We start from the raw sequence: 26,587 nt of genomic DNA on the forward strand, positions 1-26,587 counted from the left end.
GCTGGATGACGCTTGCATATCGGCGATCGGGACTGAGTGCTGACAGATTTAACAGGGAGTCAGAGAGCGACTGAACATGAGCAAAGAGATCAAACAAATCCCCGACAGCACCGGCTGTGACATTTAGAAGAATATCTCCAACCGTCTCATTCACATGCCTAATAAATCAAGAGTCGGCTCTTGATTTATTAGGCAAAAAGTCATATTGGCAAAAAGTCACCTCTAGGTGTAGGTCAGGCAATTCAACGCGTGTTTGGCTTGGCTGCTCCGACGACTAGACGTCTTTTAAAAGGAATTTCACATTCGCTGAGCCCTTTCAATGCGGCAATTAAGACGTCATGAAAAATCTCCCGGCCGCATATTGAGGGAGTAACGTATGGAAGAGTGAAGAGACGGCAGCACGAGTCTCTTTATCCGACCACACCACAGAAAGTGACAAATTGGCCTAGTTTTGTATTTAATTAATCACAGCATCCTGACAGCTACCTGAGCCCGACTGCATCATTAGTGCGGCGCTACCAGTGTGTTTGGGGAGTTTGTGATAGAAGACGATTCTGTTCATTAACTCGTCCAGTTCAGCAGATCACAATAAACACACTCCAATATGACATCTTACGGATGTTTTTTTCAGTCAAGAAGATCAAATAAAATATCGAAACTATATTTTGCAATGTGGAAGTAAGCTATTTTCTACTTCCGATTCATTAGCCGCATTGAGTACATAAAAGAATCTCAAAGTGCATTAAACTAACCAGTGTGTTTGTCATTACGACAAACAATTTAAATGATATGATAAGATATACCAGTTTGCAATCGAGGGCCCTATCATACACCCGGCGCAATGTGACGACGCCAGGCGCGACGCAAATATTTTTTGCTAGTTTCAGCTCGATGCAGTTATCATTTTCACGTCCAGCGGCACATTGTTCATTAGCCAATGCACTCGCACCCATCTGTTCACCCATAGGCGTGCTGGTCTGAAAACGAGGTGTGTTCAGGCGCATCGTTGCTATTTTGAGGAACTGAAAACAATTGCGCCATTGACCAACAAAAACCTGGTCTAAAGTCAATAGAGCAGTATTTTTCGTGTTATTTAAAGGCCGCGTTAGTAATATGCACCTATAGGCAGGTACACAACGTGTGTACACTCTGCTTATTACACACACAGGGCATTTTTCAAACACGTTCAGTCTTTCCGCTCACAAATTTCCGCCAGGTAAATAGCGAATCCTCCATGGTGCAAGCGCAACTGGCTTTTAAAGGGAATGGGAGATGAGACTCTGGTTGGTTTATTGCACGTTACGACCAAAACACACCCATGACTCATTAAGAGACTAGGTACAAGCCTTTTGGACCATGCGCCTGGCCCGCCGACTCTTTTTTCTGTCGTTAAACTAGTAAAAGTAAATTCGGACATGGCCTAAGTGCACCTGCGCCGTGCACTTCAGACCATGCGCTCGGATCGTTAAAATAGGGCCCAGAGTGTAACGGTTCCCACCCACTTTTTCAGTGGTGTTGGTTCTGGAAGTATTTTTCCATTCATTTCTCCCATAGGAATTTCATAAAAAGTCTTTGTTAAAGAATTATAAGCCATGAACCAAGTCAACCAGCTACGAGATGCACCGATCGACCGGCCAGGGACCAGATTCGGATGCATGATCGGCCCGGACACATCTTTCCGATTGCGAGTCGGTCTGTTTTGTTGCCAGCGGCGAGGCAATAACATCAGCTGTGCGTTCTCGCTCTCTTCTCTCTGACGAGTGACACACACCGCCTCCTCTCACTCACTCACAGTCAGTATCATCTGGTTAAATAGTGCCTGTATTGCGCATAATTTTAGTCATTCCTGCAGGTTTCGCATTCACAACAAAAGCCACTGATCTATATTTGGGGCGCTTCTCAGTCTCAAACAGCTTGTGAGTCGCAAGTACCAAAATGAGTGGCTTACTACTGCATTTAAACCATCAAATACATAATAAATGATGTCAAAATGCCCAGCTTGGCGAGTATTCAATTAAACACAGTCAGTTCTGGCACGTTAAATAGTTGAGAAAGATAATGCAGTATTCTGGATCCGTGCATAAACTCTTAAAGTGACAGCAGCCTTATATTAATCAAAGAACAAAAGACAAAGAAAATCACTCTCTGATCTTGACTGAATAAGGATTATACCTTTAACTGCAAGCATTGATCTGTATTTATTTTTTTACAATGAAGTAAAACTTGATTACGTCATTCACAGCGAGATCTTTTGGCGTGTGTTCCTTGTTTCCACTCTCTGATTGGTGGAATTTTTGTACAGCATCATGGGTAATGTAGTTTCACTATGGATTCCACTGTTAAATGAATCATTTTAAAACTAAGTTGAAATAGTGTGGGCTTAACAACCTCGTAGCTCACATTAAGGTTGTCTTTAAAGGATTATAATTTAACGTTCAAAATAATTTTCCAATGGAGAAAATGAATGGAATTTTTACCTGCGGAACCAGACTGTTGCGCTCTGTATAAAGCAGCATAATAAGCTCTTTTAACGTTCTTGGATAAAAACCAAGGTAATTGGGGCTTTTACAAATACCAGTTTCAATATCATGTGTGAAAAGGACTTCACTGTTTTGAACTGATTATGTAAACATGAGCTGCTGTTTTTTCAGCGTCTCGTGCATGGGTGCTGCGTTTTTTTAAAGCGCATCTCAAAACCTTTCTCTATTTGTCAGTGCTGTGGCTCTGTGGTTGGACACTATTGTGTTTAAAACACATTTTTAAAAGCATGAGCATGTGTGAACGGCCCCTTACGACTGTCACTCAGAAATCAAATAAAATGTTGTCTAATTGGACCGATTATCCAGGTGGATGAAGAAAAAGTCATTTTCGTTTACCGTTATATGTTATTTTATATGCAAAAACATGGACAGCAGATATGATGTATTTACCGAAACAAAGTCAATCCAGCAATCAGAAACAACTTTCCATTTTGGGGGCGTGTCAATTAAAAGGTGGAAAGCAAATTGGTACTGATCATAATCAATTTTAATAGTGAACGTTCACTATACAAATACGTATCGTGTACAGAATAGTGAAGAATGATCAAGCAGCACAAGAATGATCAAATAACGCATCAGTTACACAACAAATGCCATAAATTTGCTCTTCATTTTGGTGAACTAGCAGTAAAAAACTCTAGGTCTTTGTTGGGAAACAAAAAGGAATGGCATTTCCCAACACTTCCCATTTATTCTGACCAAAAGTACTTGAACAAACAGCAGGTCATAATTACGATTTCAAAAAATATTTTTAAGCAATACAGCAAAATAAAAAAAAAAATGATGTGGATGTAAATCCATCTATTGTCCACAAACATGTTTCAAATCATTTTTTGGGCCAGCTGTGCTATGAAAAATGTAGCAATAACACTTTATTTCAAACAAAATTATATTGTTCGTTGTGCTGTATTCAATAAATCTTCTTATAAACTTCATCAAAGCCTTAATATACCAAATATCAATGCATGAATGTAACCTCACAAAACTGTGTTTCTATGCTCATTTTTTTGTTCTTTCACCTCTACACAACGAATGTGCTGGTTTACTGCCAATTAAACGTTCTTCTCCTCATGCTTCTGACCAGAGATCACAGACATTCAGAGAGATTTTTTCCACTTGATGCTCTTTCAATTTCACCCGTCTGTTGCAAAACAGGCAGCGGAGGACGAATCAAAACAATGAGACATGTCAGTGGACAAGAATAACAATGAAACGTGTCAGGGCTGATTAATAAAAGTACCGTCAGCACGCCGGTCCTCAACACCTACTTAAAGGCGGCCGTAATTCACGTCCTATCAAAGGGAATGTGACTTCTTAAGAACATCATTGAGATTCTGCCGCCAGCGTTGAGAGGCTGGATGGTGGGACGTTGAGTGACGGTTTCAGGGACTGAAGGACAGCTGGACGGGCCACGACTCACCATAGCCGTGGCGTATGATTGACATCTCGTTCTTTATTGGCGTCATCCCATGAAAAGGAAAGTTCAGGGTTCATCCCCTCCCACCTGGACAGACGTAGCCTACTCGGAGAGGCGTCATGAAGCATGTAGATAAAGAGACGCCGAATCCATCATCTGAGGACCAGGAGATTTCCGTCCAGACTAACGTGTTAAATGGGTTAGCTCACACCTTCTACGGTCAAAAGTTTTTAATGTTTTTGAATGAAGCTCACCAAGGCTGCATTAATTTGATCAAAAATACAGTCAAATTGTGAAATATTATTGCAATTAAAAAAAATGTAAAATGTAATTTATTCCTGTGATCAAAGCTGAATTTTCAGCATCATTACTCCAGTCTTCTAGCCTGGATGCCAGCCGAATTTAGCCCCGCCCACAACATTTGAGTTTGGGAAATTCGGTCTGGAATTGATCCGTAGTGGAGCTGTTCGGACCAATTAAATTGTCAGGACGGGCTATATACGATGATGGACATATGATAAACAGTAACGTAAGCATTGACGTCCTAAACGGAGAACTTGTTCGTATATGCATTCATATGCTTTACTATTTTTTTTTTTTCGTGTTGGTAAGTAGTCCGTGTGTGAATGCCTGTTATTTACATGGCTTCTTCTGATCTCTTATATTGGGCACTTTTTGCACTTAAATTGGCTTGATCTTACTGTTGACATTGAAAATGATGCATGTGTTTTTCTGAGGGATTGCCGTTTTATAGTCATATTTGGTCATTATCTTTAATAGTTTTGATCAGATTATTTTTTACAACCCCGGCAAAGATCGTTTACACTCATCTTCTTCTACTTCTTCCAGCGTGCATGCAGTTGAGTTCTGTTGACAACTAACGTTGTGCGTCGCTCCGTTGCTCTGATTGGTTGTAGGTCTATCCCTGGTTCGGTTGAAACCAAGCCTGTAGTGCTCCTGTCAGAAATTGAAGCTTCCGCGCCTCGATCGCCCCCCGGTGGCCGGTCCCAGTATAGCTCCTAAACCTCCATGTATTTGAATGGACACACTAAACAATTCAAATACACTTAAAATAATTGTTTCCTAAAGATGGTTTCTGTCATTTTAGGCAGTTTTTATTACGATAATTTCATTTCAAGTGTTCGTTTTTTAAATAAATTTAGTTTTAGTGAGTTATTTGATGCTTTAAAAACGGGGGGTGTGACGTCATGATTGACAGCTGAGATTGACGGCTTCTCTGAGTGAAGTTGTCACTGAGGCACTAACAGACTTTTTTCGGGATTTTTGGGAGGAGATTGGAGCTTTAGCTTTAATTTCTACATTTCCATAACTGTTTATTTCACACCAACACAATGAATTATTCTGCATCTGCGACAGTGTGGGCGGGCTTTTGATAATCGCGCCTCTACTTCCTGTTCTCTACTGCGCAACTCCGGTCCCGAGATCGCTACTGCGCAGACTCGGTCCCAAGATGTCAGCGCCGTGAGCGGGCCTATGAAAGCTTCAACTATGGTCAGCGGAAGTCAATGGAGTCGCGTCGTCCATATTTTTTTACGGTCTATGGTTGAAACAAGCCCCATAATCACAGCCCAAAGGAGCAGTATCAGACTCATATTCTGACTAGAATTGAGTATGACGACGTCATGCTACCAGGCTTCATGATCCTTCAGAAATCATTCTAATATGATTTGCTGCTCAAGAAACATTTATGATTATTATCAATGTTGAAAACAGTTATGCACCATATTTTTTTGTGAAAACAGTGACGCACTACAGTTCAAGAATTTGGGGTAATATAAAAAAAGAGAAAAATTAATAATTTTATTCAGCAAGGATGCATTAAATTGATCAAAAGTAACAGTAAATATGTGGAATATACAGCATATGGATTAATTGTATGATATTTAAATGAGATTTCATAACATGCATTGCAATTGCATGTAAAATTGTCAGAATTTCTCCTGTTGTAAAGAAAGTCATTAAAGTTTGGCATTCAATCATCCAACAGCTGGACCGGACCTTCAACAGCTGTAGTGATTGAGACATGTATATACACCCCTTTTATACAATCATTATAGGAGTTTTGTAGGGGGAAAAAACAGCCTGATCACAGATCTTCTCATGCATATTGTGCGCAAAAAAGACATTTTTCAACGTGGCAGCGCTCCAACCTGATTGGTTATCTGTCATGTTCACAAGTTTCCAAACTGCTAGTGATGGCTTATGAGGAAAAAAATGCTGCTTGCCCAATGCATTGCAAGCACACCCTCCCATTGTGCATGTTTAATGTGCGTTTTTGCATTTTACTACGGCAGTAACAAACCTCCAGTACTCAAAAGAGGCAATAAACTGCAAAGTGGCTATAGACAACAGGCATAAAGCCTGGCTAAACAAGACATTTAGTCCAAAAGTGTTGAAATCGCTGACAAAAAAATGTGAATTAATGGAGGTCTTTAAAATGCTCTACCTTTGACTCGAGACATAAAAAAGATGGCGTGGGAAAATGGCTCCAAATAAGCAGCATTAAAATAGATGCAAGCACACAAATAGCTGCAGCGCAGCTTGTGCTGACAGACCTGAAAATGAAAAAGAATGTTGCCATGTAAAATTTCCTACACGCTGTTAATATTTTATGAGCGCTCGTTTTGACACCAGGCTGTATATCCCTAATTTGTGTTGCTGGCTGGCAACACAAATGGGTTGTGAATAGAAAAGAAGAGAGAGGTGAGGTGGGTTTACAGCAGAGGAGAGATGGGTAACGAGAGGAAAGAAGATAAGAGGCGACTGAAAGTGGCGGAAAATGGACTGCACAGGCACAACGGGGGAGATTTCGTAGTCGGCGTGCTACACAAAACATCTGAAATGGCCCATTTAACTGCTCCGTATTGTGCCGCTCTCGACGGCTTCATTTTTATACTCCATGATGGTGGAAGATGGATTGAGCACATGAATCTCCTCAAGATGAGCATTTTATCAAGGTTACGTTAACCTCCAGCCTTTATCTTGCAGGAGATGAAGTTGGAGGTGAGTAAACAGGAGAAAGCCATCAGCGGTCTGATGAATTCAGTCAGAGCACGAGCAGATAATGGCACTTTCATTAAGAACACTGTCTGGTTCTCTTACAAATGCAGCCGCTCTACAGATCACCAGAAGAATCTTGCAGATGTTACAAGTTACTGCCAACTTTCATTTCTAGAGCTGTTCCCTTCATACTCTAGTGTCAGGTCAGACATGAGCACATCCATGGACCGCCAAACGCTCCAAACGCTGTCTGATGCATTTTGCACACAAAAGATTCACTAATATTGACTAAAAATGGAAAAAGGAAAATAAAACACATCGTCGATGGCATTTCAACTATGCAAGAGTCTACCAATTGTGGACCATGAAGATCACGCCAACCAATCAAACTGGGATCTGGGGCCTCGTTTATAAAACGTATTTACAGCCGGATTTGATCCTGAATTCCATGGATTTAATCCTACATCAAAAGTGAGGAACAAATCGGGATTGCAAAAACTGATGTGAAAATATGTGTACACATTCGTTGCACTGATATATCTCTGATTAAAACAATACGACATTGATTATGAAAATGTATAGATAAATAGGCAATCAAAATATGCATTTATATCATTATATGCACAAACGAGAAACATTGAAACTGCATTGTGATAATTACGTCAGTGAAATTAAATTAATTAATTATTATTAATGATTTTCTGAAAATAACTTTGTGGTAATTTCCATGAACTAAAACTAAAACCGTAAAAAAAAAAAAATTTCAATTGAATTGAATTTGAAGTACTAAAATAACTAAATCGAAATAAAAATGAGTAGATCTTCACCTAAAATTAAAGTGAAAACAAAATATACGGATGATTTATTTATAAAAAGTATTTTTTAGGGCTGGGTATTGACATTCACAAGCTTTCGATTCAATTCGATTCCGATTTCGATCCGATCCGATTCAACATTGATTATTGTGGATATATATCATATAAAGTACATAGCAAATTTTCTCGAGGAACAAATTTCTTAACTAATGCTATAAACTATACATGGTAATCAGGTGCTTTATTAATATTGAAGGTTAACATAAACTGATTTAAATACAAACATAAACTACACTCAATTATGTTTTTTATAATAATAAAGTTATAATACTAACTTCACAATTATTTATCATATTTCTACTCTAATTCGTTTTTTTAAATATAAACATATTGACTGGTGTTAAATGGTGGCAATCATAAAAACTTGACGGATTTATTCAAATATGCATTAATATTGAAGAACATAAAAAATTATAATGAATACCCTATGTAATATGGTGCATATATTTCTCAAATGCTCATCTCTAGAGTGCATTTTTTCTAGCTGACTAATGAGTTTATGGTCACTGGATATGCTTTTTCTGAGGTAATATTGTTCACAAGCTGTTTTATTGACGTCTTTCCACGGTTGAAACACTGATTGAGTGATTACATGTGACGTGATAAAGCTTTCAGTGCGTTGTACTAATCTTTTAATATACCTTGACGTTCATTCATGTTTATTTCGTGCTGTAACTGATATTAAAGCTGCTGCTTCTCTCGAGCTGAGCTGCGTTACTGTGATCTGTCACACATTAAACGGCGCCAAAACGGTATTTATTTTTTAGAATTTCGCAAATAAAATGGACGTAATATGAAATCTGAGACTTTGTATCTTATCAAAAGTAACAAAGCACAAAGATTATTGCAATTTATTGGATGGGGGGGGGGGGGGGGGGCTCTACAAAGTTAGGTTCATTCATCAACTGAAAACAGGATGACTAATCGATTCTTGGGATTTAAGAATCGATTTCGGTTCATAAAAATGAGAATCGATTAAAATAGAAAAATCTTTTTTTTTTTACCCAGCCCAAGAAATGTTTCTTTAGCAAGTTTTTGCACGCAGAATCAAGTCAAATCTACTTAACTAAGTTAAGTTAAATGAAGAAAGAAAATAAGCTCATTTAACTTTCCCGGTTAAAGTTTGTTGAGCAATTTCTACTTAGGCTAGTTGAAGTTTACTTTGCAATACTCCGTTTCAAGTACATTTTACTCACTGAATTAAGCCACGCTTTTAAAGTGTAAGCTTTACTTAGAACAACAAAGTAAATAATACAGTAGATATTGTGTAGCCACATATCTACATATTATAGAATTAATGTGGTACCCACCCGAACACAGCTCTCTCAATACAACCATACAAATTAACAGTAACATTCGCTGGATCATCTTTGAGAGAGAGGCTGCAGATCGCGCATTGTGTGTTTTATTTATTTTGCAAAAAGCACAAAATTTGTTTTTATTGTGACTGTACACAAAAAAATTGAAACTTAACAGATTATAATGATGTATAACACTTGCCTGAATGATAAAAAACGACAGAGTTATTTGAGTCCCTTTGGCACTGATAAGAAAAAAAGCGCTGGCGCGACCGCCTACTCGAGAGGGTTAATGTGTCATTTTGAGTAGAAAATGAACTCCAGATGTCACAAAACAGCAAGTTACTAAACTTAACAACAAAAGCAATGATAAAACAGTGTAGATACAGCTGGAAAACAACAATTATTCATGACCCAGTGCATGATGGGAACTCCAGTATCAGAAAGTTGAGTAGGTTTTACTTAATTTTATAACGTTGATATTTACGCTTTAATTTCTACAAGCTTTACTAATATAGAATTTACTTTGTTTTTTAAATTCTTGCTAAAGTAACTACCTTATTCAGGTAGAAATTGCAAATGTTTTTTCTGTAGTATTTACTTCACCACAGAAGTGTCACACGTTTACATTAAAGCTACACTGTGTGATATTTTACCCCATCTAGCGGTTAAAAGGTATATGACCATCCAGTGAATATTAGTTTCTCTTCCTCTCAATTCCGATTTCGTTTTAACTCCTACGGTGGCCGATTTAGTCCAAGATTAATATGGCTTCCAGTTCGACCTCGTCCACATTTGACACGGTGCCATTGAGTGTTAAAACGCGAAAGGCGAAGCTTGAATTTACGGGTATGTCCCTCTTTAGCTAATGTACTTTCAATGGAGGGGCAACATGGCGACTCGCATTCAAACCCCTTTCCCGTATGTATTTTCAATGGCATATTATAAACTTACGAGAATACTTTATTACTTGAAAGAAGTAAATATACATTAATGAGCACATATATTTTTGAAAGAACTAAGTGTTTTTAGCTAAGAATAACTTAAAAAAGTTACACAGTGTAGCTTTAAGGTTCATTCTTCCACGCACATCTTTTCTGATGCACATTCAGAAAACAGAATTTACACACGGACCAAATGAACTGAACTCTGACAACAAACAAACCCCACCAAAAGCTCAAGTGCGAATGAGCCCGCAGAGCTCCAACTTGGAAGTAAGTGGGATAGTTTTTGTTGATGCTCCAAAATCTGGCTTGCATTTACATTAGCCGAGTGAAATCACTAATGCATCAGTCATAAAGCAGGGTTCTGTTTGAGCTAGATTTGGCGGTGTTGGATGCGGTAAATGAAGCATGACGGAGCAGAGAAGAGCAGCATGTCTGTTAGTGCTCATCTCAGTCCACATGACTCACGCCTGTATTCTGGGCCACCAGTCAGAAAACGCCAAAGAAAGAAAGAAAGAGAACACAACACAGCTAAACTGACTTGGACGACTCCAAAAGAAAAACTCGAGCACATCTTGTACCTTAAACACAGTTTGGAAGGAATCCGTTTGAGGAGTTTGACTTACACATGTCACAACTGCTGATCAAAGGCTGCAGTTTCAAATAACACAAAGTCTGTCCTTAGTTGACCACTCAAATGACGAGCACCTGTTTCATCTTCCACATCCCTGACAGCACAGAGGATCGCACGAGGACGCCGACTTCAAAAGTGCTGAGCTAGCCAGAAAGCGACAGCGCCATTTTCCCAAAAACCCCTAGGATTTAACGGAGCATAACTGCTGCTTTCCAAAGCACTTCACAGCGAGATCAGAGAGAAAATAGCTCATCTCCATGTATGTAAGCAAGGTGAGACAGGTTTATGGACCGTAGAATGTCAACTTCCAGCATTAAGCAACATTAAATGATGCAACTATGCATTGCATGCGGTTCTGCTCGAAACCGGTTCTTGCATGTGCAGAAGGAACTTCAGTCTTCCGGAGCCTGCGATGGCACTTGCGTCTGTGCCGGGAAAGCGGCCAAAACCGCCGCTCTCTGCTTCTCCCAAACATTTGTTTCCTTTCAGGGGGCACAAGGCTCCACATGCTTCCTTAAAAAAACATTTCCGTGCCACGAGCACTGTGTCGAGAGACTATTTTAAGATGGTAAAAGAGACACATGAGACCAAACACTTTCACAATGAACTAATGCAACTAATTGGTGTAAGTGTCCGTGGATTTATTGTTAACAATATATGTATATGTCTGGCGTTACTCCATAAATACCAGCTTAAAGTTGAATCATAACACTGGATTAAAAATGCTGGGTTGAAAATGGACAAACACAACAATTGGGTTGTTTTAGCCCAGAGATTTGGTTGTTTTAAGCACACATTTAACCCAACCGCTGGGTTAAAACAACCCAATTGCTGGGTTTGTCCATTTTCAACCCAACATTTTTTAGAGTGTAGCTACGTTGACATCGACACTTTTTCCTTCAGTTTTAATGAATTCATTCCGATTGATGAATCTGAACGTAGAGTTTACATGAACGCTAAATAAAGTGATCGGGTTGATATGCGCTTTTATATGTCACAAGCTTCTGATCGGATTGAATCCATGCGCACACTGCACGAATACACAGAGTTTCTCGCTGTTGTTGCATACTAACCATCCTCATTTTCTTGGTTTTAAAAAGCAGACGTGATATTTTTCTATTTCAGGTCCTAATTAGGTGAAGACAAGCACATGAACCATTGAGCCGTGCTGCTTATATTTATCAAACAGTAAAAACGCCCATTCCCGTCCGAAACAAGGACTGGTGGGACGTTGTCCTGCTCCACTTCAAAGATGAGTAGTGGAAAGATAATTTCAGAATGACAAAACTATAATTTATGACACTTTAATTCAAGAGGAAGAACAGCTCATTCCATGCGGCATACGTCATTACGCTATATCCACATCATTGCGCATGCGCAGTCTTTTCGGTTTCGGTTTTCAATCCGACCAACTGTTTACCAAGCGGCAACCTCCCGCGGTCTCTCTTGAAGGAGCCAACACAGAAGAGACTTAAGGCTGATTTATACTTCTGCGTCGGACCTACGCCGTATCCTCTACGGCGCAAGTTACGTGTTGGTTTTCATTTATACTTCTGCGTTGTTGTCCGCGTCAATGTGCAATTCCACATGCAGACCGCTAGTTGGCAGTGTCCACGGGCATGTTGATGGTAACCCACAGTGTATCAAGGCAAAAGCCGAAGAAGAAGCAGCTTGTTTACATTGTCGGAGTATCAGCAGTCGTCATGAGGTCAGACAGCGGCTTTTCTTGCAGCTTGAGTTGTTGTATGTAATACAAATTAAGCATCTCTAGTTGATGATAAGAGGCGATCTGGCGTTTTTGAAATCATGCAGAGTGCTCGTGGCGCTGTTTTCAGTATCATTGGCTCATGCACAGACTAGCGCTTCAATCGATTGCTGTCGCGGACACTTTATTCATTCCGTTGAAATCACAAAACGAAATGCACCCTAATGTGTCCCTGTTCTTGATATACAATCACTGATTAACATCTTTGGTTTTAATGAGAAAATAAATAAATTATACATAGCTGATCCATGTATTTATTCACTAACATAAACAATCTCAGCACTACAAAATATTGTGTTATATAGCAGATATAAGGATGAAACTAGCTGCTGTATTTTTTATTATTATTTATTGACCTGAGGGAGGGGTTCTGGAAGACCAATCACAGCGCTTGCGGTTTGCGTAGAATTGACGCGTTGTTACATTTTTGGAGAGGTGCGCGTCAGGGTACCTCGTAGGGTACAAAGCCTACGGCGTAGCTACGGCGTACACTCGATGCAGAAGTATAAATTGGCCTTTAAACTGCAATTCATCGACACTAGGGACAGGCTCCAAAAGGGAGTCAAATCTTTATCTCCCCCATGTTAAAAAGCCCAACTTTACAGCAGAAAAAATATATATTTACAGTCTGGTACAAAAAGTGGTTTTGGTCTATACAGCAAATTTTGTCCTTCATGACAACTGTGAGGGGGGATGAATACTTTCATTTAAATTATATTAAGCCTTAAAGTTCAGCATTATTAAGGGCATGACCACTTGAGTGAAAGGTGGATTGCCACTATAGTCAAGCTAGGCGGGCGTTGTTTTAGCAACCAGTCACCTCAGCTCCACCCACGTCCCGCCTCTTTGCCCATTGTCAGTTATCCGGGAGTGACGCGTCGCACTGTCAAGATGGCAACAGCCAACTATAGGCTTCAAAAGTGCTCTTCAGAAACCTACGGGTGACGTCATATTTTTTTTATTACATAAAATTATGTTTTTATTTACATGTCCTCTCGATCGAATTAGAAATGGAATAAACCACCCAATTCATTCTGATTGACGTGGTTACATGTGACTTTTTTGTTCCGATTGTACTACTAGCCCAGTTACGAATGGATTATTAGGGTTCAAGTAAACGCAGCTACTGCCTAAAATGTATAAAAAAGAAAAAAATTGTGATTTGTGCATAATTGAGAATCGTTTTCTTTATGCAAGCTATGTGACATGTCTATGGGAATGACAGAGAGGACTGTGGGAAGCGTTATTTTAAAGACACATTTTTCGCTGGACACAATGGAGAGACTGGCAGACATAACGACAGACTGCGGCTTATTACTGCCATATATTAGCATGTCTAATTATGAGCGATTTGCATAGCCAGACAATCCATACAGGAGGAGAGAGAGAGAGATGGTGGTGGTGGTTTTCCTCTGATCTCTGTGGGGAAGCTCACAGGAACAATCATTTCTGTAACAGTTTATAACACTACAGAAACCATCAGTTCAACCTTGCAACAATGGATGGGTCACAATGGTTTACAAGACTGTTAACAAACCATTTAGTCAATTAGTGAGGTCAACTATACACTACAGTTCAAACAGTGTGTTGGTTTTTATGTTTTTGAAAACTACTTCTACTCACCAAGGCTGCGTTTTTGATCAAAAATACAGCAAAATTTTGAAATATTATTGCAATTTAGAAGAAGTGTTCTCTACTTGATTATATGTATGTAATTTATTCCTGTGATCAAAGCTGAATTTTTTCATCATTACTCCAGTCTTCAGTGTCACATGATCCTTCAGAAATTATTCTATTATACTGATTTGCTGCTCAATTCTGATTATTATCAATGTTTAAAACAATCATATTATTGTGGATGATGCATGATACATTTTATTTTCAGGATTCTTTGATGAATAGAAAGTTTAAACGAGCAGCATTTATTTGAAATATAAATATTTGTAACATTATAAATGTCTTTTCTGTCACTTTTTAAAAGCATTAAATTTGATCAGCAGTGCTGATTGTTACATAAATTTAGTTATATTTAGACAGTTTCCAGAACTGTAAATCTCTCTAGACTTCAAATGACTCATTGCACACCAATCAAAATCTAATAATAACTTGTCAAAAAGGGGCCTCATTGTAAAACTTGCGAAACCTAACGGACTCCAAAGTCATTTTAATAGCTTAAAAACACTTTTAACATTTAAATATCACATTTCATATCTTTGACTATGACAACAAACTTTCAACTTAATATAGAGCTTCAAACATCCTTCATGAAAAATGTTACATTACTTTTGGGGTTCTTAGAGACCCCAGATATAAAACATGAATGCATTCAATTGTCTCATGTGAACAATCTCTAATGCTGCCCAGCTGTTAATTTGCGCTCCAATGCTGTTGACGACAATTTGAAAGAATCATTTTGGAATTGTATTGTGACTCCATGAATCAAAGTGACAGTAAAGATTTTGTTGTTTTGAACAACTAGGCCTATTAATAAAGAATCCTAAAAATATGAAGCAGCACAACATACAACTGATAATAATCAGAAATGTTTCTTGTGCAGCAAATCAGCATATTAGAATGATTTCTGAAGGATCATGTAGTGTTGAAGTACTCAAGAACAGTCTTAAGACCATTTTTGACGGTCTTGGTCTTGTCGTCTCGATCACGACCACATTTGTACTCAGTCTTGTCTTGGTCTCAGACTAAGAGGACTCTGGATTTTGTTTCGAGACCAGTCAAGACCACAACTGCTGGGATATTAATAAATTGCCAGTGCATTGCCTGGTTTATTTATTAACATCATTAATGTGATTGGATGTAAAACTTACTGCTTCAGATGCAATCAATAACTTGTTTCTAATTTGATTTATTTATTGTGCTGATTCAGAAATTAATTAGGGACTGTGTCAAAAATGTCACCAAAAATTAATATAAATTCTCACAAAATTCAAGATATTGTTGCAAAAAGTTATTGTATGAGATCTGGATTTATAACGGGATATAATCAACCAATATCACAAGAGCAAGAGAGACGTTTTCACAAATTTGAGCACGACTGCAAACATGATATTGCTTTAACAAACATTCCATTTTTTTTAAACATTATCCTCAACATTATTTATGCATTTGTAATTTACCAATTCAGATGCATCTTCTGTGTCACCTCTGTAGCGCAAAGATGAATTTTGTTGTTAATGATTTCATTTGATTGGTAACAGCTCTATAGAGGGTCTTATTCTAATTACATTTATTATAAGTAATTTATTATAAGTTATAAGTAATTTCTCAGGTGGTAATGAGGATCTCTCTGAGTGCTGGTCTGGTCTTGGTCTTGGTATCAACCCCTCAAAGTCTTGGTCTTCTCTTGGTCTCAACCCCTCAAAGTCTTGGTCTTGTCTTGGTCTCAACCCCTCAAAGTCTTGGTCTTCTCTTGGTCTCAACACCTTAAAGTCTTGGTCTTGGTCTCAACCCCTCAAAGTCTTGGTCTTTTCTTGGTCTCAACCCCTCAAAGTCTTGGTCTTGTCTTGGTCTCAACCCCTCAAAGTCTTGGTCTTGTCTTGGTCTCAACCCCTCAAAGTCTTGATCTTGTCTTGTTCTCAACCCCTCAAAGTCTTGTCTTGGTCTCAACCCCACAAAGTCTTGTCTTGGTCTCAACCCCTCAAAGTCTTGGTCTTGTCTTGGTCTCAACCCCTCAAAGTCTTGTCTTGGTTTCAACCCCACAGTCTTGGTTTTGTCTTGGTCTCAACCCCTCAAAGTCTTGTCTTGGTCTCAACCCCTCAAAGTCTTGTCTTGGTCTCAACCCCACAAAGTCTTGGTCTCGTCTTGGTCTCAACCCCTCAAAGTCTTGGTCTTGTCTTGGTCTCAACACACATTGGTCTTGGTCTCGACTTGGCCTCGGATTAGGTGGTCTTGACTACAACACTAGGATCATGTGACAGCTTTGATCAGAGGAATAAATGACATTTTACAATATAGAAAACAATTATTTGAAACTGTAATAATATTTCACAGTATTACTGATTTTACAGTATTTTTGGTCAAATAAATGCAGCCTTGATGAACAGAAGAGACCCCAAACTTTTGAACAGTTGCCACAAACACAGTCGATTCTACGAACATGATTCTAAACATATACAATCAATCCCACAAAACGTGAACGTGCACACACTCTATCAAGAGACTGGTGAGTTAGATGCAGCGTTTTACCTTTAACCATCAGAAGTTAACTATCAGATATATAGAAAAGGAAATCGATCACGTGTGTAATGTGACGAGCTGGAAAGAGGTGCGGATGTAGAGAGAGGGTGATGTATGAAGGAGCTGGATGAGAGGTGAAAAGCGTGGCGGGGGTTCAGATCCTTGCATCCTGAGAGCCCAGGGCAAAAGTGGGATAAATGTTGATTTTGTCCAAGGAACACCCGGCAACTGACAGAGGGACTAAACTGCAGCGAAAGGCAGCCATTAATCTTGGTCTAGTTTAAGTAGTGTATATTAATTTGTGTCATTTCCAGTACGTGGAGAGAGGCCTCTAGTCTCCCTCTCTCTGTGTGCCGACCGCCTGTAGCGGCGGTGATGGCGAGGGGGGAGGAAATGAGATTCCCAACCGCGCATTAAAGACAGACGACTCCTCCGGGGTTGGTATGGCAACGGCGCTCACGAGAAGCACTTCACGTTCACTTTAATGCACATTACAAATTTTCAGATTTGATTAAAGTCGTAACATATCAAGAAAGCTGGCAGTAACCGAGGGCCGACCGTGTCTCCACCTACCAGCTTTACGATGAGCTGTTGGGAAGGAGCGACACAAAGCAAACGGGCAGATAAAATCGCCACAGCGTCTCTGTCTAATGCACCGAGCGAGCGCCATCTCGTCTAATGTGGTGCTAGCGCCGGTCATTCATATCTCAGTGAGCAGAGCCCGTTTGAGCCCAAGATACCATCTATTGACAAAAGAACAGATTCGGAGGCAGTTTACCAGGCGCATTCTGTTTGTGAGAGTTTATTATGCTGCTGAACGCAAATCTGACATTTTATAATGGTTTTGCCTCTGCGCAGGGCCAATAAATCATATATTAGGAATTGAAAATAGAAGGCCTGCAACAAATAATCGATACAAATTGACAGTAGCAGACAATGGATTTGTTTTTAACACTTTTTTTGTATGTTTTTACAAAATGGCTGCATTTATTTGATCAAAAATACAATAAAAACAGTACAAATTTGAAAAATTATTACAATTATAATATAATGAATATATTGTAAATGTAATATATACAAAGCTGAATTTTCTGCAGCCTTCAGTCACATGATCCTTCAGAAATCATTCTAATATGCTGATTTGCTGCAAAAGAAACATTTCTGATTATTATCAATGTTGAATATTTTTGTGGAATTTTTTTCACAATTCTTTGATGAATTGAAAGTTGTTTATCTGAAATGGCCTATATATATTTTTTGTGAGTATTTAATGTTACTATTTATCAATTTAATGCATCCTTGCTGAATAAAAGTATTAATTTCTTTAAAAAATAATTAAAAAAATATTTAAAAAATGTTAATTTCGGCCATATTAGGAATGAACATAGCAATGAATTTAACGTTTAATGGTTTTGCTTCCTTAATAAATCTGCTAAAGACTCTTTCAGCCATTCTAAAGATGCACACGGAACGAAATGTGATGAAAAGAATTGACTCCATCATTTTTTTTTATATATTCTACTTAAAATTACTCTCTGAACCGCCAAGCCTACTCAGAGGACTTTGCGGGTGATATATAAAATAATGCAATTGTGCAATCAATGCTAAAACTTTTTATTTATCATGCGTTTTATTTCCTAAACACATCATCATCAGATCAATTTAAGCTTGAGAATGTTAAAAGAAGGAAATTAATATTAAGAGAAGAATGAAGATTGGCAAGGCCAAGTATAATTTCTCTAATTCAGGCACACAGACAGACGAATAAACACTCCGACATGATCTTCAACAAGCAGCTCAATCAACGGCACCCCAAACTCGCCGTCGTGCTTAATTACCAAATAGCATCACAGTTAAATTCAAGCTATTAAGCCTCTTAATATGATTAACACATCTCAATTAGGCCACTGACAATTTGCATAATTCATAAGGTAATGTGATTGTGCTCCAGTGTATACTCAGAGAAAACGATGACAGATCTCTCCGTAACTGCTGTTGCGTGCTCGCCTAATCTCATTTCTGCAAAAGCCTGGCAGAGTGGTTCCAAAAAACGCCACGCCGGCCGCGCGCTGCCAGTCAGTGTGTGCGCCTCTATTATGTGCTGGATTAGGCTTTAGCGTTTCCGCTTGAGGGATGATGAGCCGGTCCAACAGATGTGATTCTCATATCCTGCTTGTTCGCGCTCCGCGGAGATGCTGCATCAGCACGTTTAAAAAAGAAAAAACCCACACAGAGTGAAAGACAAAGCAGCACATATTAGCACTGAGACCGAGCCAGCCGCACGTCACAGCGTATATTGACGGCACGCGAAACCAATGACTTCGGGCAGCTGTGCTGGAGAGTACCACCTGCTTTGTTTGTCTTCAGGATTCCAACACCTGGGGCCTGTACCATGATGGTAGTTTAACAAAGTCAGGGTTACAGGATTAGTTTCAAGTTGGCTTTGTTGGTCCCGTGATGCTGATCATCAGCTTTCTCTGTCAACTCAGGCTTTGATCCTGAGTTTAGCTGTGACATCAGAAGTGAACAGCCAATCACACGCTGTGGATCAGTGAAACTGAGATTCACCTCTCTTCTGCAGAATATTTCAACAAATTCACACAGCAAGAAGAAAAGAGCCGTCTATAAAAGAGGACATAAAAGAAAAATCTTATACGTCAATGCAAGTAAAAGTTATGAAGTTTAGTTGATATAGAGAGCATTGAACATTTAAGCTCACATGTAGTCATTTTTATCGCTTTATTTATTTATTTTAAAGCTTATTTGTACAGGCTATTTATATTAATTTTAACAAAGTGCCTATTAATGATTGATTAACTAAAATGATACATGTGTAATTAATTAAGGGTACAATTACATAAATGAAATCTAAATCATTCAAAATTATTATTATTATTATAAATAAGCATTGTATAAACCAGACGCTTAAGTCTTTAAAAACCATTTGCTTTAGAGTAGAAATAGGGGGACTTTATTCCATCCGAGGTGTGTCACTTTGCTTACAGCTGATTGGTCCAATTTCAGTTTGAGATCTCTTATCCAGAACATAACCTGCCCTGGAGTGGTTTAGACTTGGAGATGAATACAGCTAAAAGCGTTTAGCTGAATACGTTAAAACGTTGTACCGTATCAGCGTTTCGTCCACACGGATCCGACATTTTGGAAGCAAGAAAAACGATATTTTTTTTTTTAACCGGGTCCCAGAGTGGATAAATCTGAAAACGACACCCTTGCGTTTTCGTGTGTAAAGCCAATCCGTATATTTTGTGATGTCATCACCCCACGTGCCGCGCAGGAAAGACTAGAACGGGATACAACTACGGGCACTGGGCATGCGCACATCAATATTGCGTCGTTTAATTACTGTATTTGCATTATTGTAATGGTAGGTTTAGGGTTGGAGTAGGTGTAGGCGTTAATAAAACACAATCTGGTAAGTAGCAAATGTATATTATCGTGAGATTTTGCCTCACTTCCTACCATTGCTGTACCCCTTTTAGCCACAACTGTTCTTCTCCGTTTTTAGTGTATTTCCGTGGCAGAATTACAGCGCCACATACTGGTCTGGCATGTATACTACATCGTTTTGAGTCGTTTTCATTGCTCTCATGTGTACGCAGATATTTCTTGAAACGAGGGGGGGAAAAAGGTTGGAGAGGGAAAGCTCTGGCTTCGTGTGGACGGGTCCTTTAATGGTACCTAAAACCCAGGATTGCCACAAACTAAGCTTAAACAGATCTGGCTATCCAGCTAAACTGGCTTCATGGTATAGGCCCCAGATCGGACACCTGAGGGTAGGAAGCACGAATCCGTACAAATGCTACGCCATTGGTTTAATGCGGAATCAAAGGCCTAAGGGTTCAAATCTGGAAAAGCAATGCTAAATGCAAGTACTAAAATGCAACTAACAAGACAAACGTTTAAAAGGAAGCAGAAAACCATCCCGTTTCTTTTCCTGTTGACGTCAAAGCATGTGCATCCAATCAAATGTAGTCCCTCTATAGACAAATACACAGTAGAAAGTGAAAAAGTGGGCATTAATTCATTAAAAATCTTTCAAAACGGTAGTTTTATGCACTTCATGTTGCATGTAAATGGCATCTAATCATCATCTGGGAATACGAGTAAAAAAAAAAAAAGATGTTAAAAATCCGGGATGATACAATGTTACATATTAAAACATAAATAATGCATTGCATTTTAGGATGCGGTGTTGCACAATTTGGCAGGTCATGTTCTATCCCAAAACATTTATTTATAGTATACCGCAAGCAAAGGTAGTAGTATTTGCATATTTGAAGGAAAAACTGCAAAATTCCACCTAAATGAGGTGTTTTTCTATCGCCCTAACAGGCCCCCTCTTGAATCTCTTTTGTGACATCAAGCATGTCATTGTTAATGCTGCACACTCTTAAAACGTGTTAAATGAACGTCTGTCAGCTGGTTTGAAACTGAGCTGCCGTAGATGATTTACTCCGTCTGTAATGAGCTATAGAAGTGTATACTGTGTGCACTGGTGTGTTCAGCCTAAGAAGCCGTAAGGAGTCGAGCTTCCCACAGGACCGAGAGAACGGCGTGCTGAGCGCGCTCCCAGTAATCATATCTCTGGCTCGTTTCAACGCTGTCAAATATTCCCGCCCTGCCCTCTGCTCACCTCATTCTCACCCATCAAAAAATAACATTACATCACCCGAACCCCCGGGCGCTAAACCTTACACCGTTTAAACACATGCCACAAGAAAACGAGCCTTTTGTTGAGGTTCGCAGAGAGAAAGAAAACTCTGCAAGTCAAGATCTGTGAGATTTGACAGATGTTTAGAAGATTGAGATTTACAATCATCATCATATGCTTGCAGATGGTTGCAATAAAAAAAAAAACCACACAGTGTTGAAACCAATAACCAAATTAGCTCTTCAATTTCTCTGTTTTTACAAAGCATTTTACTGATTTCAAATATAATTCATCGCCAAATAAATATTAGCTATTAAGAAAGGAATGCATTACTGTCTACACAAATAAAGTACAAAAAAAAACTATAAAATATGTGATTATGTTTTCTAGGTGAATATATGTTCAAATATTAATTATTCCTGTGATCAAAGCTGTATTTTCAGCATCATTACTCCACTCTTCAGTGTCACATGATCATTCAGAAATCATTCTCAAGAAACATGTCTGATTATTATCAGTGTTGAATATTTTTGCAGATTTTTTTTTTTCAAATCTGCAATAAAAAAACATACAGTGTTGAAACCAATTACCAAATAATCTCTTCAATTTATTTTTTATATAGCTAAAATATAGTTAATCAGCAAATAAATATTAACCATTAAGAAATGAATGCATTACTGTCTACACACAAATAAAGTAAAAAAACATAAAAATATGTGATTATGTTTTCTAGGAGAATATGTTCAAATATAATTTATTCCTGTGATAAAAGCTGTATTTTCAGCATCATTACTCCAGTTTTCAGTGTCACATGATCATTCAGAAATCATTCTCAAGAAACATTTCTGATTATTATCAATGTTGAATATTTTTGCGGATTTTTTTTTCCAAATCTGCAAAAAAAAAACGTCATACAGTGTTGAAACCAATAACCAAATTAGCTCTTCAATTACTTTTTTACTTAGCTAAAATATAGTTAATCAGCAAATAAATATTAGCCATTAAGAAAGGAATGTATTACTGTCTACACACATATAAATAAAAAAAACAATAAAATATGTGATTAGGTTTTCTAGGAGAATATGTTCAAATATAATTTATTCCTGTGATCAAAGCTGTATTTTCAGCATCATTACTCCAGTTTTCAGTGTCACATGATCATTCAGAAATCATTCTCAAGAAACATTTCTGATTATTATCAAGCTCTTCAATTACTTTTTTACTTAGCTAAAATATAGTTAATCAGCAAATAAATATTAGCTATTAAGAAAGGAATGTATTACTGTCTACACATATGTTTTTTTGATACACAAAAAAAATAAAAAACACTCAAAATCTCAATTACCCATTCCAATTTTTTGTGACTTGTTTACGTGAAATGTGAAAAGCGTTTCATAAAAACAATGCAGAACAAAATATGTTCACTAAGATGAGAAAAAGCTATTCTGAATGGAATAAACAAATAGCGTATAAACAACAACAACAAACAAGCCACTGAGTGCATAAACAGCTTCCATTAGGGCTTCATTTGGAGCTTTCAGAAGTTCACGACTATTCGTATGCGATGTAAAATCCCTGACAGGCGCTCAAACCCTCGCACTCCTCACCGGCAGAGCGCCGCTACTGTGTCTTTGTCAAAGCTGAAGGTTCAAGGTGGTGTCACTGAACAAACTCTGACATTCAGCAATTAGATGCCTTGACAACGTTCTGAAGTTCCAAGAGATCCAAGAATTCCACTTCCATAGAGACGAGTCTCCGTGTGTCAGATACACCGAGATGAAACCAAAGAGGGGGGGGGAAAAAGGATATATTTGCACTGCTCCTTTCAAGTGCTGGCTGGGTTATATCGTGGTGAAGAATAATGAAAAGAGAGTTTGCGTGGTGTCGGGTCCGTGTGAGCCAACGGATCTGGCTGGAATTGTTTGAGAGTGTATTTTTGGAAAGCCATTTGGTGCCAGAGCCTTTCCAACATGATTCTGTGCTGCACGCTTCAAAGATCACAGACGCTCGGACAAGACACTGCCATTGTTTTCATGAGCGTGTAAACAAGAGGATTGCTCGATTTCTATTTGGAACATGTTTTAAAAAAATGTATCGCATAAGTGCACGCATGTGGTACATTCTATGCCATTCTATGCCACTAAAGCGATTCGTGTAACTGGAAACAAAAGGGACAATTGTATTCTTTGTAGCATTTTGCCTTTTTTGATGGGAAACCAACATAGCTTGCATTAGAGATTTTACCATGGTAAATTAGTACCAACCAAGTACATAAAACCATCTTAAATGCAGTCAGGCGCAACCTAATAAAAAGCCAAAAAACAACAATGCTATAAATGTATTCAATACATTTTTACAAAATCTGAATAGTAATATTAATCTGACGCTCTGCATTAATATAAAATGTGTAGTGTGTGTGTTCATCAGCATTTTACAGTGATATTGAAACTATAATACACACCATACAAAAATGACATAGTGCAAATATAGACAAACACACACACACGTATGCAGAAACATTAGTCCACATACACACACACACACACATTTGCAGACACATTCCTCAGACAAGAAAGAAAATATGAGTGGAATGAAAGCGAGTAGAGAAAAGCGGCACGAAAATATGGCAGGACTAAAGTAAAGCGTTCCTTCCTCCTGCACGCAGAAGAACGTCTTCAGAATTCCCCCTGCGCCCGCCGTTCCTTTTTATCCCAGTAAAAACACAGCGGGGTCAAAAGGTCGGGTCATGACCCAGGGCAGCGTCCTCCCCTGCAGGTGTCAATTGGCACACTGGGAGGAACTGTAAAAACACACTATAGACACACACATATACAATCTGCTGACAGGACTGTACGTGATCTTGAGCTTTAAAAAAATGAGACGTTTTAACTGTGAAACTATAATAACTACTTTAAAACTTTACCAAACACAATCAGACGTTTAGTCCCTCTCGTTGTTATATACAGTTGAACTTTTTTTTATGCGTTTCAAGATCTAAATTACGTATATTCGACAGTACACTTTTAAAATGGAGAAAGTAAGCATATCTTTAATCACATGACTACATATTTACAAGCTTGAACTTTTTAACTAGCTTGACAAAACAAACAAATCATATTTTAAGCACGTAATTCTGCAAATCTCACTAAAATATCCTGTTTAAAATGGACTAAAGCACTGAGAATATACAGTACACAAATACTGTTTTTAAGAGAAATTGAAAATAAAGTTTACTACTAGTCTGGCTTCAACTGCATGTATTATAATCACTATCATAATAGAATATGGTGGAATAAAGAGTATGCAATTTCTAATATTTTTTCTTTTTATAATGCAAAATACATTTTACGTTTTAACACGGCTCAAAAACTAAATTAAAAGGCAATTATATCGTATTGCAATTTTAGTAAAAGATTGGATCTACAACTTTACCCAGTTTTTAATAATAACTCTAAGTTGCACTAGCTTCACGGTTTTCCATTGTGCTAAACATACACTGATTCAAACATCACTCCTGCGTACTTTTTCCAGTGAACAACATCTCCACAGATGTCACACAGAATAAACATTTCTCAAGAGCTATTTTGACTCCTGCACGATTTCAAAACAAATGAAGTTGACCAGCGTACACAAAAGAACACCGCAACTCAGTCTCTTCTATCATTTAAAACGCCGAATGACCAAACTCGAATTGATGGTATACTTTCGAAACCCAAACCATTTTTTTTAAACTGCTGAAAAGATTTCTAAAAGGGTTTTTAAGTGTGCTAAACATCCACGTTGGAGTTCAAAAAGGCAGCAGAAGAGGGACGAAAACGTTCTTCCTCACATCTAAACACTTGGAAGCTCACGGCGTGTCATTTCGACCTGTGCCGCCCTGCGGCCTTTCGTATTTTCGCGGAAAAGGGGCAAAGAGGAGTAGAGCAGTCTGGGATGCGTCCACATCGTCCGGCGTTCCGTTTGAGCTCGAACTCTGCGTGAACTCGAAAAAGAAAAACAAACAGAAGAAGAAGAAACGGCGGGGAGTCCGACTCCACGCATAACTGTGTCACTCCCCTCTCGGACGCTTAGCAGGAGCGGAGCAGCAGGCCGCAGAAACACCCCCCCAACTCAATGAAAACATCATAGCCAAGAATAAACAGAGATGAGAACCACCCACGGCCTCACAGCTGGAACAGAGCAGTCAGAGAGATAATGATAAAGAAATCTGCTTTATCCTTCATCTAGTCCTTTTTATTACACGCACTAACGACTGTGAAACACGCTGGAACCGTTTCCACACCAAAACCGCGGAGCGATAGTGTCTCAATATCTCTCCAGTTCGGATCCTGCAGCCAGAAAACACACCAGCAAAATGTCTACTTGGAACCATCCAAAATGACGGCGCAAAATTAAGCGAGCTTTCCCTCCAAAACTGCACACAAACACGACGTTCATTCATCGCTTTAGCCAAACACAACTAAATAAACATTTCAGCTAAACAACTTATGGCGGTTTGAAATTGAATCCTGCACTTTTCCTAACCAAAACCTAGCTGGATTTTTTTTTTTTTTTTTTGCAGACACAAAAAAAGCTGACTGGTGCAGTGCAAGAGTTGTAAAGATGATTTAGCAGCGAGAGGTCAAAGAAGCTGAGCGTTTTTCTTCATTTCCTCACTACGACCGCCACCAAACCACATTTACCCACTGAAATACACACTTGAAAACATCCACATCCAATGCCGATCCAAAAGGCTTTTTCTCTCTGGCTGTTATTTTGAGTATTTACATAACTAGCATGAGCAAACCCTTAAAATACAAAAAGTTGCTTTCGCCGTGTCGACCAGACGCTGAGACACCAATGCATTTCATCCAACAAATATCCAGTCGTTTTAACAAAATATGATCTTACATATGCATAACATCACTTGCCTGTTTTTTCTTTGATTTCACACAGGACGTTGAAGAGCGCCGGCTTCATTCTGTGGCAGTTGAGTGCATGTTTTCTGAAACACAACACAAGGCCGCGGTGAGCATCTGAACGGCCCAGTATTTGACTCGGCTAGTAAAGAGTTATTTATCTGCCTGTTGACTGGACGTGAAGCGATCAGGGGGAAATGAAAAGCACGTATTGACCATTAGCCGGCTCATTACGGTCTCTGTTCATCATAGTTATGCTTATGCATAACATTAACAAAATTCAATTAGTAACTAACATTATTTTGGTAATTCATAGTTTAACAAATCTA

The 26,587-nt window shown here is 38.6% G+C and overlaps 1 protein-coding gene across 2 annotated transcripts in view; it reads right to left on the reverse strand.

The window, feature by feature from the left end:
• pbx1b (pre-B-cell leukemia homeobox 1b) overlaps positions 1-26,587 on the reverse strand; it is a 116,928-nt gene that overhangs the window by 88,510 nt on the left and 1,831 nt on the right. For both annotated transcript variants that reach the window (XM_079841135.1, XM_079841136.1), the window contains exon 2: positions 26,271-26,344. In XM_079841135.1, coding sequence (XP_079697261.1) covers positions 26,271-26,344 — 74 coding nt within the window. The remainder of the gene's footprint in view (positions 1-26,270; positions 26,345-26,587) is intronic.

Source organism: Gobio gobio, assembly GCF_949357685.1.
Source record: "Gobio gobio genome assembly, chromosome: 17".
NCBI lineage: Eukaryota > Metazoa > Chordata > Actinopteri > Cypriniformes > Gobionidae > Gobio > Gobio gobio.